This window comes from Cloeon dipterum, chromosome 3, assembly GCF_949628265.1.
Source record: "Cloeon dipterum chromosome 3, ieCloDipt1.1, whole genome shotgun sequence".
Classification (NCBI taxonomy): Eukaryota; Metazoa; Arthropoda; class Insecta; order Ephemeroptera; family Baetidae; genus Cloeon; species Cloeon dipterum.
Genome location: NC_088788.1, coordinates 25,983,252 through 25,995,802, shown reverse-complemented (window position 1 = coordinate 25,995,802; position 12,551 = coordinate 25,983,252). Strand labels below are relative to the sequence as shown.

The 12,551-nt window shown below is 39.2% G+C and overlaps 1 protein-coding gene across 4 annotated transcripts; it reads right to left on the bottom strand.

Moving 5' to 3' along the window:
- On the bottom strand, positions 1 to 11,523 carry LOC135939854 (coiled-coil domain-containing protein 39-like). Of its 4 annotated transcripts, none has more exons than XM_065484442.1 (7): positions 11,246 to 11,523; positions 4,321 to 4,473; positions 4,103 to 4,258; positions 3,821 to 3,967; positions 3,098 to 3,223; positions 2,258 to 2,620; positions 1 to 408 (listed from the first exon to the last, which is right to left on the bottom strand). In XM_065484442.1, the coding sequence occupies exons 1-7, from the start codon at positions 11,444 to 11,446 to the stop codon at positions 211 to 213; spliced, it is 1,344 nt and encodes a 447-aa protein (XP_065340514.1). In that variant the 5' UTR covers positions 11,447 to 11,523; the 3' UTR covers positions 1 to 210. The 4 variants fall into 4 exon arrangements, with proteins under 4 accessions (XP_065340514.1, XP_065340515.1, XP_065340516.1 ...); XM_065484443.1 differs by having other exon boundaries at positions 4,124 to 4,258; positions 11,246 to 11,522; XM_065484444.1 differs by having other exon boundaries at positions 3,821 to 3,964; positions 4,124 to 4,258; positions 11,246 to 11,522.
- Between the last annotated feature and the right edge of the window lie 1,028 nt (positions 11,524 to 12,551).

The following is a 12,551-nucleotide window of genomic DNA, read 5'->3' as shown; positions in this document are numbered from 1 at the left end:
TGAACATTTTCCATTTGAGATATGATTATTTATCTAATCAACACATCAGTGTAGGATCACACTTACAAATTCATACAATAATGACATATTATTTACAAATAGAATTCACAACTTGTATATAACATCAAGAGCGCGCACAACACTTTAAGTGAAAAACACTGCATTTGTTAAATTAAACGTACATAATAATAGAAATCTGTGAAATTCGGCTCATTTGAAGATGGAATTGTAGTGAGGCTGGTCAGGGCAGTGGTCAAAGTGGTCGAGGAAGTCAAGGTGCTGGTCTGGAGGGAAGACTCGCTGGCACCGCGGGCAGATCACCTGCTCACTTGTCTGCGTCAAGACGCCCTCCTCGGTTGCGTTTCCGCTCCAGTCCTCAGACTCGACGTCGGAGGAATGCAAAGGGATCTGCGGAGAAAGACGAGGAAAACTTGTGTGAAATAAAATACGCTTGGGTGGTGTCACATGCAGTGAGATTGAAATACAAACACCTCTAGCTTGCTAAAATACAACCTCTATCCTTTCCAAGCTAATAAATGTAAGAGCACGTCGTGTCCTCGGTTTTATTTCACAAAAGAAGGAGTCTGGTTCAATCAAAAGTAATCGCTAACAATCTTCAAAAGATGAATTTATATATAATCTGCTCTCGAGCATTCTCGATATCACAATGTTTTTTCTTCACACAGATATTAAAATCCACTCTGCAGTTAAAAATCTAAAGTGACTAAGGATTGAATATATAACATGTCAGAAAATAAATGGGAAACGAATATTTTTTCAATTTTGCTAAATGTAGACCCCACTAGTTCAATAAAAATATATCTAATTACTTAGCACGAGCCTTTCAAGCTCAAAATCATTAGGGTATTTTATTCTTGAAATTGTTATACAAGTGGCTCATTTTGTCAGATCAGATATGAATTGATAAATTAAAGGAGTTTTAAAAATATTATTCGAAAGTTTAGATAGCAAATTAGGCAGTACATCATTTGCTAATTTTATATGAATTTGGTGGAATGTCACGGGTCAGAAGATTAAATTGGTACGATGTCAAGTAAACTCAACGATATTATCTACACCAGAAATCAGTCAGCAGATTGTGTAGTTAAATGTTTCGACATAATATGTATTCATTTTTACGAGACAATTTAAAAAGTATTGAGAATTTAGTAACACATCTCTCCGTGGTGCAATTTCATAAATAAGGTGTGTGCTTTGGATTTCTCTCGCCGAGCCTATTTGAAATAACTGAAAATTCAATGCCCTATATAGGTCAAGGTCAAAGCTCACTGCTAACTAATTTATATTCGCGATTACCGACAGTTAAAAAGCCAACAAAAGCGTTTACAAACTTCAAATAGTACCGACAATAGTTCAACTTAGTGGGCCTTTAAGAATTTTAAGAGGGGATTAGTTTTTCCTTTCTTTTTTTTTCAAAATTATTGATCATTATTTGAAAAGTACAAATATATAATTTACATGGTACCAAACAACGCTTTTACAATTCTCTGCGTGCCGGCTGAAATGAAAGAAAGAGTGCTTGAAGTGTGCCATGATATTTATAAAGAATTTTATTATCACTTTTATTTATGCTTGCCCAATCAATAATGAAAAAATCAGAACAAGTTAGCAGTAAATTTGCCTATAACAATGATTCCACATTTTAAATTCAGATTTAAAGCGAAAGATATTTTCTCTAAAAGATTATTCTTGTTTATTCTTGATCGGGTCAAATAAATTTAAATACATTAAATAGATTTAAACGCAAGGGCGAACAGTACTAGCGAAATAAAGCTACAACGATCAATCACATGGCGATATATCACGCGCCGCACTACTGAACCTCAAAGAACGCTAAATTTAACTATGGATTAAACTATTTTCAAAATTTAATTAAAATTGGAATATAAGCTCTCTCTCACCTCTTCCTGCATACCATCGTTGTACTTTAAGAAAAATAAATGATGTTACTATTTCGCTTGGCTGATTGTGAGGCACAAAGACAGATAATAAAAACACAATTGATCACACATATCACATGTTTACGAACTTTGTAAATTAATTTTAAATTTTATATCTTCTTAGCTGAGCACAGGGCGCTATATATATTCGTCATTCTTATGAGGACAATGAAGTGTTTCGTAAATGACGGTTTTCTGTGAATTTTTTCCATATATGGTTAATGGGCTCGGCGGGGAATACCAAACGAGGAAAAACGAGGCGCCACCCGCGTCCACCGTGATTATTTGACACGCACCTCTAGTGACTTGCTGGACACGGAGAAGGGCGTGTCCGGGGGATAGGTGAAGCTGGTGACGGAGGCGAGGCCGTCGTCGAAGCCGATGGTGACGATGCCCGACTCAGTGGAGACGGAGGCGGAAGGACTAGAGGTGCGACTCGAGCCGATCGACTGCGAGCTCTCGAGGGTGGCGCGGCGCCTACTCGCCCGGTTGGCCGGAAGGCACGGCAGGTGCACCGACGAGCGGAACGTACTGCCGCTGCTGCTGCCTTGGTTCTTGGAAGCATGGGGGCAGTTGGGGCCGCGCCGGCACGCCGGCACCGCCTCCTGGGGGCAGCCGCACGGCGCAATGTTCATCACCGATTTCTCCACCGGAGCAGTCTGAAATTCGGGCACGATTTCTGTTAGTACGCTAGCTCGCTTTCGGACGGAAACCGCGCTCGCGCGTGGAAAGCAGTTTTATCGAAATACACGAAAACAAACCGCAAAAGCCACGGTTTTACATAACTAATGCGTCTAACTCCGACCAAGGTTGTGTGTAGGAAGCTCAAATAAAAAATATATCTTATATCGGACTGAAATTCCCAGAATAGTTGTTGAGGTTTCCTCGTTTTCCTTTTATTGGAGATATATTTTAATAAAACTGAAACCTCAATCAGAATTTTTTATTCTCGGCCGATATTTGAGGACGAGGTAGAAATAATAATTTCAAGTTATGGGTTTATTAAAAATTTTGACGTGAAATGATTTGTTTATGAGAAATTAACGAATTGAATTGAAAAGAAATACGGAACAATAAATAAAAAATTGCTCTTCCGGTTCTTAAGATCACTTTTTAAATATTGAAACAATAAATACCTTCTGCTTTTCACAAAGCAGTTTTTCTTCGAGATTCCGGCATCTCTCTTCTAGAGTAGCTTTATCAATAAGAGCCTGTTCTTTCTCTCTCCTTTCAGCCTCCCAATCATCTCGGTATGAACGAACCTGACGAGGAAAGAAAATTGTATCACACAAAGCAACCATCTTTTTCTGTAGAAAATTCATAACATTGGCTTTCATCAGACCTAAACTCTCAAAAAAGGATCAACTTTTGGGAAGGGAAAGATATTGATTACATAGTAGAAAGACCGCAGGATAGACCTAGAACCTAGATTCATGATTGTTGGGTTACTTGTTGGTTTCAAATTATTGCCAACGCTACTCTCATGGAACAATTTAAAAAGCAATAATTAATCCCAACAATTGGTTAGGCGCGACGTCATTTCCTGGTTTCTACTTTCCTTAGATTCATTGGTTACAAAACCATGCTAAATTTTAACAGAGATTGCGAATACATAGGGGAAATTTAATAATGTTTATAAAATATACTCTTTAAAATTTGTTATTTAGTTAGTCACATGTGTGGCTCAGAGATAACATCTGGAATTAATCGTTTTTGTATTATTTTGCTAGCTCTGTTAGCCAACTTTTGCTTGTAATTGATTGATTTATATATAATTTTACTGAATGGACAAGCTGACGAAACACGGCCGCAGTTGCAAAAATTCTAAAATACTAGCGAGCACGCAAAATTTTAAGTACCTGAATGTTGAGAAGCTGGACGTGTTCTTTGTGCTCTTTTTCCATGGCTTGGGCCTTTCGGTGAGCGGACTCGAGCTCAAGACTCAGCTGAGCGTTTTCCGCCTCAATTTGAGCCAGTCTCTCGGGGGTAACAGTCAAGCCCTGCTTCTGGAGAAAAACGAAAGAGTTGTAGATAATAAATTCTAGCGTATGCTAAATAAGAAATCTTGAAAATATTTTGAAGCTCGAATTTTTGTAATTATTAAACTGAAAAAATCTTTTTCTGATCGCAGGGTCAATTACAATGGAATCTGAGCTGCGTACCGAGGCAGCAGCGTTTTCCTTGACAGCAGATTGGATTTCCCTCTGCTGCAGCTCGGAGATGGTGTTTTGCAGCTTCTGCAGGTACACCTCGCGCTCAGAGTGGTGCTTCTGCCAGCGTTTGTTCACCTCCATCACCTGCGGAGCATGGGAATTTGCGCGTTAATGCCCAGAGAGCCGTCAAGCGAGGAAATATCTACGTCGTTAATGATGGTTTCGAGTTTCTGGTTCCTCTCGCGCAGTTGGCGCACACCGGTCGTCTCGTCCAGCTTCTTGGAAGAGATGGTCGCCTTGTTATTGTCATCGTCCTCGTCGTCATCGCTAAACACACACTGAGACCCGCCACTTCGCCACTGCAACAACCCAAGACACAAATTTAAATTTTCAATTTTTCCGTTCACGTAGTAGTTTTACGCAGAAAATTTTAAAATTGAATATTGCAATGATAGATTTTTATCATGTTATAGCCGTTCCCGCACCCTACTAAATTTATTCATCCGGCAAAGAGAAATTTAAAATGTGTTTGTGACAGCCTAGGAAACAAACAACCGACTATTTTTTTGCAGTCGATGGACGAGAAAAAACCAACTGGTTTGAAACGCTAATATATTCTTAATAGACATATGAAATCATCTTTTCAGAGCAATAAGGAAGATATTTCGTTGTGATGGAGACGCACAGCCTCAGGAATTTTTATCATTGTAATAATAAAAAATGCGTACATATAGGATGAAAGGAAAATAAATAGCCGAAAGGTGAATGCATCATCAAAAGAGAGAAGTAGTTGGAAATGAATAAAAGGAGCAGCATCAAACGTGTGTTTCAATAGGCACTTGCTTTTATGCGAAATTAATTTAGATTTTAATAAATGATTTCTCAAAATTACGCGTTCACGAAGGAGTGGCTGATAAAAGCGCAGAATCGAGAACATTCCTGTATTACTTCGCCGGGAAATGGAAGCCGTACGCGGAAAAGTGGGCGGAAAGTCAGAGTTTTCCTACATTTTGCCCTGGAGAGCTCGAGCTGCCGGGACAACGAGGAAAACCGACGAGGAAAACTGATTCTGCTATATATACATACATTATATTGTGTTTGCTCTATTGATCCAGCACAATCCAAAGATGTGCCGCGCACTAAATCGGGAAATGGCATCTCAACTGTTTGCGAGTTGAAATTAATTTTGAATCAACATATTGCGAAGTGCTTGAATTCAAACGCTTAATCGGATTTCGCTAAGCCACAAATTAATTCCAGTACTGTGACATTCAACCAGCATATATGGGGTAAATTTATTCAAATTAATTAGCATCCCATTCAAGTTATGATAATCAGTAGCAAAACGAGTACTTTTCGTGCTTCTATTTTATTTATCCTTATTTCTCTGCTGTTTCCTCCTTCGTGGGAAGTTACTTTTTAGAGTTTTTAAACGAATCTCAATTCAAAGTAAGGAGAGATAAAAAATTAAAGAGTTAAGGAACACACGCAAATATTTTCCTAAAAGAGAAATGGATCGCTCGAATGAGTCCAATTTACGATGCGTGCACGTCGCGTCTCCTGCCGCTTCTCTAAATATTATCCTTCAGCACTTTCCTGGTAGACGTTCTGGCAATTAGCGAACAGCAAAAGAAGCAGCATCTGCAGGGAGGTAGTGCAGGAGGAAAATGCTCGCTTTTTCCCTCTTGGACGCGATCGATGCGTGCGATAAACCGCTGCACACACAAACATATTTTCCTCGATGTGTCAATCGGAATTGCAGCCAAAGAGGGATTGGCAACGTAACCGCCAAGAAAAGGCACCGGTCAACAGTCAGCAGGACCTGCCATTTGACATTGGCACAATTCTGCACGCTCGTCGCCGCAATTATCGCATCTCTTTCTGCGCCGAGCAGCCGTGCGCGACGTTGAACTCTTTGAGGAAAGCGCCGAAGGAAAAAGCTAACGCGGCCTAATTTTAGATCAAACTGTATGAATATTCAGTCACTCGAAGCTTCCTTGAAAACGAAATATAGTTCAGATTCGTTCGACGCGGGGACTAAACCCGCGTGACGCGCGCGAAGGGCGGATTGCATAAATGCCGGACCTGACCTAAGACAACGGGTCGCGCCTTTTCTGCCAGCGTTTCCGCGTGAGCAAAGTGCGTTGTAAACGATTTGACGCACGATTGACCGCGGCGAGCACTTTACGAAGAACGCAGTAGATTTCAAAATCCTAATTTCTCAAGCAGCACGGCGGCAGAACGCAATTTTAGGCAACGAGGAAAAAGTCTCAGTCTGCTGCTCATTCCTAAATACGTGTTCTCATTACTTTCAAGGAAAATTTGTTTCAACTAATCAAAATCGTTGAGTACATTAAATTGCGGTTGGAAGTGCAAGTTTTAAAATGAAGTTGAAAAATATCAATGAATTTTCTGCCCGCAAGTTTCCTTTTACTTATAGTAGGGTCCGAGTGGTCTGTCAGCTGGGGAATTTCTACACGTTTGTTGCCATACGGATCATGATGAAGTAAAGCGATTTGGTGGGAAAACCAACATCAGCCAGCCTGGCGGCTGCGGCCGTGTGTGGTGGTTTCTCTCTCTCTCTCTCCAGGCCGCGGGACAGACGCTAATTCGCGGGTTTCCTCCTAATTCATCCAAATGTTTCACGCGCTGAGCTCACATTCCACAGTCGTGCCCGTTATGGGCAAACACGACGTGTTGACGAAATTTCGAGGAAAGGAAATTGTATTTTTGTATTTTCACGGAGAAAATTCCGCTTGTGAATGACCTCTACCACGCCTTCGTTGCGATTTAATTTTTTAACCACTTAATTAATTAAAAATATTCTCACGAAGTCCGCTTTTACTTTAAAAATCCAATTGTAATTGTCATTGATGACAGCACAAACTGGCTTCTGCTTAAATCTGATCAATTATAATGATTTATGCATTGTATCACGAACGCGTCACGATTTAATTCATAATATTATAGCAGTATACGTAGAATGTTAATGAATCTGTGAGATCTAAAGATCATTCAGTCTAGAATGAGTCATTGTTTTTTGCAGTAGGCGCGTGGCATTGCTGCAAAAGGAAAGTTTAAACGCCATTAATGGCAGGTATGCTGAATGTTACCAAAAATCGTGCAACTTGCGAATAAAATATATTTCGACAAAAGATTGAAAAAACTGAGTTGGTGGCTTGATAAGAACAAAATTGCGATCGCCCCAATTGAAAGTTGTAATTTGATTTCACTGCTTTGATGTATTTTACCAACGAGGTTGACAAAAGCTGGAATAATCGTGTTTTTGTGTCATTTTTTTACCTGGAATCGATTATGTTTAACCGAAACGACTAGTAATCAAAGCCAACGCTTTTGCAAAAAAAGCTCCGGCCAAGGGACTGCGAGGAAAATTAATATTAGCAGACCTTTTGACAACGTATCCGAAGTGCCGGTGACACAAACGCAGCATTCGCCAGAAATGCCACATTATCAAAATTGAGAGGTAATTATATCTTTTCCAAAGCGAGCAAATCCAAGAATCGGAACGAGGAAAAAGGCGCTTGCCATCGAACAGGGAAACTCAGCAGCATATTTTCACAGAAGCGCCGCGCTGTGTGTCACTCTTTCAATATATAATTACATTGAAACGAATCAATACCATCAACGAATGCGAGAGTGAAAAACAGCACAAATGAATTCAAACAAAATCTGTTCAAGCATCAAAACAAACAGCAATAATTTGCCAAACTGGCAGGGAGCTGCGAGAATCACAAAAAAAAAATAAAAAATCGAACTGACCGCTCTGTTGCAACCGCACGAGTGGACGAGGTGCCGCTCGACGCGTTCGGCGGCGCCGCCGGCGTCGATGCAGTTGGTGGACGCGGCGGCCGACACACGCATTCTGAGTGATTCGAATGCGTCCTGCCGATGGCACCGCCAGCCGACCCACGACTGAACAGCGAACGGCGGTCTAGTCAAGCTGTTTGGTGCGAAACACGCGCACCGATCTGACGTCAGCCCGTAAAACCTTTATGCGCCGCGCCGACGCGATGCGAGGAGGAAAACCGTGACGGGAAAAAAGACAGTGCAAAAGAGAGAGGGAAATGAATCAGAAGCGGATGCATTCCTATCTCTCTCCTGTTCTCCTCTCTCTCTCTCTCTCTCTCTCTCTCTCTCTCTCTCTCTCTCTCTCTCTCTCTCTCTCTCTCTCTCTCTCTCTCTCTCTCTCTCTCTCTCTCTCTCTCTCTCTCTCTCTCTCTCTCTCTCTCTCTCTCTCTCTCTCTCTCTCTCTCTCTCTCTCTCTCTCTCTTTCTCTCGATATGTTTCTAAGAACTCACCTTTACAGAAGGGTCCGTAAAATAGCCTCATGACAGGTCATGCCAAATTTAAATTTTCTGCAAGTGTCAATTTTTCTTAATTGATATAAGTTTGGTTAAAATCATTCTTGGAAGTATAGAATTTAACATTTTGTGTACATTTTAAATAAATTAAAAATTTGTCCTTATGTAAATTATTTAGGGGTCCAATCCTCGAGTACGTGTTTTTACAAATATATCGCGAAAAGAGTAAGGGCATCGATTTTTTACTACTGTTAAAAATTAGAAATTTATCAAATTCTTCCAGCAATGCTGCTACAAATTTGTTCATATTGGCTATCTCACCAATCGCTTCATGCGGCATTGAGGCACTGTGACAATAAATAACTCTAAAAGATTTAATTCTCCTTCAAAGTATAAAGGAATATCAAGTATGAATCATTATTTCGAAATCAAAAACTAATGAAATATCTCTCAGAGAAATCAGCAACATTTAAGAAGATACACGCTATATATTTATTTTGTATATTGTACACCGTTCGTGTTTTTAAATAAATTATATATGTATTTTTAATCTGATAAGCTCTCTTTGAATAAGACGAACGTTAATGCTTTTATATAGTGTACAAGGAAATTAAGATTAAAAACATGGGAAATAAGACGAAGCTCAATTCATTAAAATTAATCAATTTTAATGATTATGCTGATTATGATAACAACATCTCTGTCATTTAATGAACTTAATGACCTTTCCAAAGAAAGCGGCTTTAAAAGCAATAAGACAAGGAAAAATATTTAAATTTATTTGTCACCCAAAAAGCGCTATTGATAAGGATTACGATACGCTAAAATTTTTATCTTTCCCCCCTTTTTCCGGCAGTGTGACGGGTCATGGTATCGCAATTTTCGCAGCTATATTCCTCATACGTCAAAATAAATAACAAATATCTAATCCTCACATACTTCAACCGACGAAAGGATAGTTTCGTTGAATTGTGGGCCTTCCTGTTTTTGGCGATCTAAATGGTGTCCTTTCCGCGCGACAGGGGCGCTGAATCTGCGCGGTTTGCTTCTGCTTTTCGCATTTTATTTGCCAGACAGCGTGGGCCGAAATGACTGATTTCTCGGCCTTTTTTGGTCTGCGGGAATTTTTGCGCATTTTTATTTGGTTTGGCGGATTGGTGAAGAATCTCCAAACTTTAGTCTCCGCAATCTTAATCATCAAAATATTTGCTATCAATATATGGGGTGTATTATTCATTCATTTAAAAGATAAGAAAATGATATGTTGTGTGTAGGAAATTCCTGCTTGGGCTTTCCAATAGGCTTAATTTATGTCATTAATTTCCTCAAGGAAATATGACAAAGTTAGCATTCAACTCTGGTTTATTGATTGATTTATTTAAATTCATTGTGTTGAAACGCTGAAAGTATAAAAAGCTCTAAATTATTTAAATATCAAGGAGTTATAAAGATTAGCTAGAGGTCTCACTCAGCAGCAAGATTTAAGGTGGCGGCAGCGGGACCAGCTTACTTAGCCGAATTTTCCGCCCAGCGGCGGCTGACCATTTTCACCGGCGGCTGGCGCGGCTGACAATATTTTAAGCGTGAAGTTTGATAGTGCTTAATGGCCCGACGGGCCGGAAGACATTTTTCCTCCTGCACTTTTTAATTTTTGACCCTTTTTCACCGGCGGTTGGCGTGGCTGGCGGCTGCCCACATGACCTTAAATTTGCCGGCTGGCTGAGACCTCTAAGTCTAGTAAATTTAAGTTTCATGACTATTAAATAAATTGACCTTGGCAATGTGTATAATACAACGCTTAACTTTTTAAAGATTTGTTAAAGGTGGGGATAATATTATTTTATTTCATGCTTGTCATCATAATTTTTGCTTTTTAATCAAACGAAAATTTTAAAAAATTATTGCTTGTTTTAAAATGAATATTGGTTAAATATTGACAGTACTTTACGTGAGTATTTCTAACATGTTAGCTTATTTACACATATATTATAAATATTGTGCTTTAAATAACAATTGAGCGACAAAAGATAATGAAGCAACTGTAAAGCAATTATAGTAATTGATTTTACGTTATTTGTATATACATCGATGAGTTGGCGTTTCACATATTACGAGGAAATTTGCTCTCAAGCCAACCTTGATGGTGATACTTTTCACCAAACAAAACAAACAACTTGAAATAATATTCTTGGGTAATTTCTGTCTCGTTTGAAGTTTGCGTCGCAAAAGATTAGGCCAAATTCTTCCTGGACTACATCCGCGTATGGAGTACGAAGAACCTTTAAAAATAACAAGCATCCCACACTTTCCGCATAACCTTCACACTCAATAGACTTTGCTACTTAAAATAAACTACAACTGAAGGATCAAGGACGAAAAATACCAGTTGAGGGTAGGAAAGGTTTTAAAAATGGACTTGTTATGATGCCGTTTTTAAATAACCAAAATATATTTCTTGACCATAAATTACTAATTCCCAGCTATTTTCATAATTTTTTTACTGTTTACGGAAAGGAAAAAATATTTCGTAAAATTAAAAAAACTTCAATAACCTAAATTTTTAAAAGTTATGCTTTCTGGAAACGTTCCAAAAATTTATTGTGATTTTGTTTTTTAAAAATGCTAAAAAATGTTGTCGCGCATATAAGATTAGAAAGCCGTGATCCCTTAGTGTGTTATTCCAAATTTACTTCATTTAAACATATTATTTAAAATTAAAAAAAAAATAAAAGCATGTTTTTTCCTCGTCACCTCTGGTGATAATTTTGCATTCGTTTCACACAATAGGGTCAAAGGTGAAGAACCAAACCTTTTTGAAGTATGAGGAAGATCTACAGGTCATCTGGTTCTCGAGCCAAGTGTCGAGCTGGGCGACCGTGCTGCTGGCCGCCGACCTGTGCTCGCTGCTGAACAGGGCGAAGTCGTCCCTGGCCACCTGCACCCTTCGCCGGGACACACCCCTCAGGGCGCGCACCTCGTTCTCCAAGTCGTGCAGCCACGCGGACGCCATGTTTGTTGGGTGTGAGATGACTCTAGAGAAGCTCTGCTGCCGTGGTCGACCCGTTCGGCGACTCGACTGACTGACTCACCGGCCCGACCGACCGTCCGGCGTCGACCAAAATAGCCGCATGGACGCGTCGCCAGTCCCGCCTCCCTGGCCCCAGACACGCAAACACGCCTAGACACCTGAGCCGCTTCAAAATTTATTCTATTTGATCAAAAAACAATGGATTTAGACAATTTGAAATTGAAGTAAAACTGCATTTTTTTCATCTATTATACTAAAAAGAACCACCAAGGCTATTTTGGTGTAGCAAAAAGTGAATAAAATTAAATAACATTTACATGTTATAATTAAAACGGACTTCATCCTCGTGGCTTTAAAAACTCCCTCCTTTAACCTTCCATTTCAACGAGTTTTGGACTAACACAGTATATATAGTTCATGGAGAAAGAAATTGCACCAACAGCAGCCAACGACAGAATAACATTTGTCCAGGATAGAAAAGGATCGCTGAGAATAAAGGAAGGCAATTTTTATGTAAATATTTTCTACCTCTTTATTTCATAAGTGATTCTTTGTATTTCCGTTTGCAATAGGTCGAGATTTAGATATTCAAACCATTTGTTGCGAAATCTTGAAACTCACACGCAAATCCAAAACTCTGTCTTTTTCCTGTGGTAGAAACTTAACCACTTCTTATATTGGGAAGGGAAATCCTTTGTAAACAAGAAAAGGTTTCCTCTTCTTCAAATCATAACAAGGCCTATATAAATAAACTAGAATTAAGCAGGCAAAATAAAAACCTTTGATGAAAAAGACGATTGGCCTTAATGAATAAAGAAAATACTACAGCAGTTTAACTAGCAGACAAATTAGAACAGTAATTGCAGCTAAGAGATCTGCACACGTGGTTAACTTAAGAATTCGAGAGCATGGTTCAAATGCCAAAGGAGCCACTACTTTTATTTTCAAGCCCCTTAACTCAAGCAAGAGTTGTTACAGAGTAGTTTCTCGTTCAGCGATGCACTCAATAGAGAATTTATTTTATCTAATCAAATCATCATTTATTGAAGAATCGATGACATATTTTGTGTGTATGCATGAGTGTGAA

Coding starts and splice junctions, on each gene's coding strand:
- LOC135939854 (XM_065484442.1), bottom strand. CDS start 11,446: ATGGCGTCCGCGTGGCTGCACGACTTGGAGAACGAGGTGCGCGCCCTG. Junction 4,259..4,320: donor TCGAAACCATCATTAACGAC/GTAGATATTTCC, acceptor CATGCTCCGCAG/GTGATGGAGGTGAACAAACG. Junction 3,968..4,102: donor TACGCAGCTCAGATTCCATT/GTAATTGACCCT, acceptor GTTTTTCTCCAG/AAGCAGGGCTTGACTGTTAC.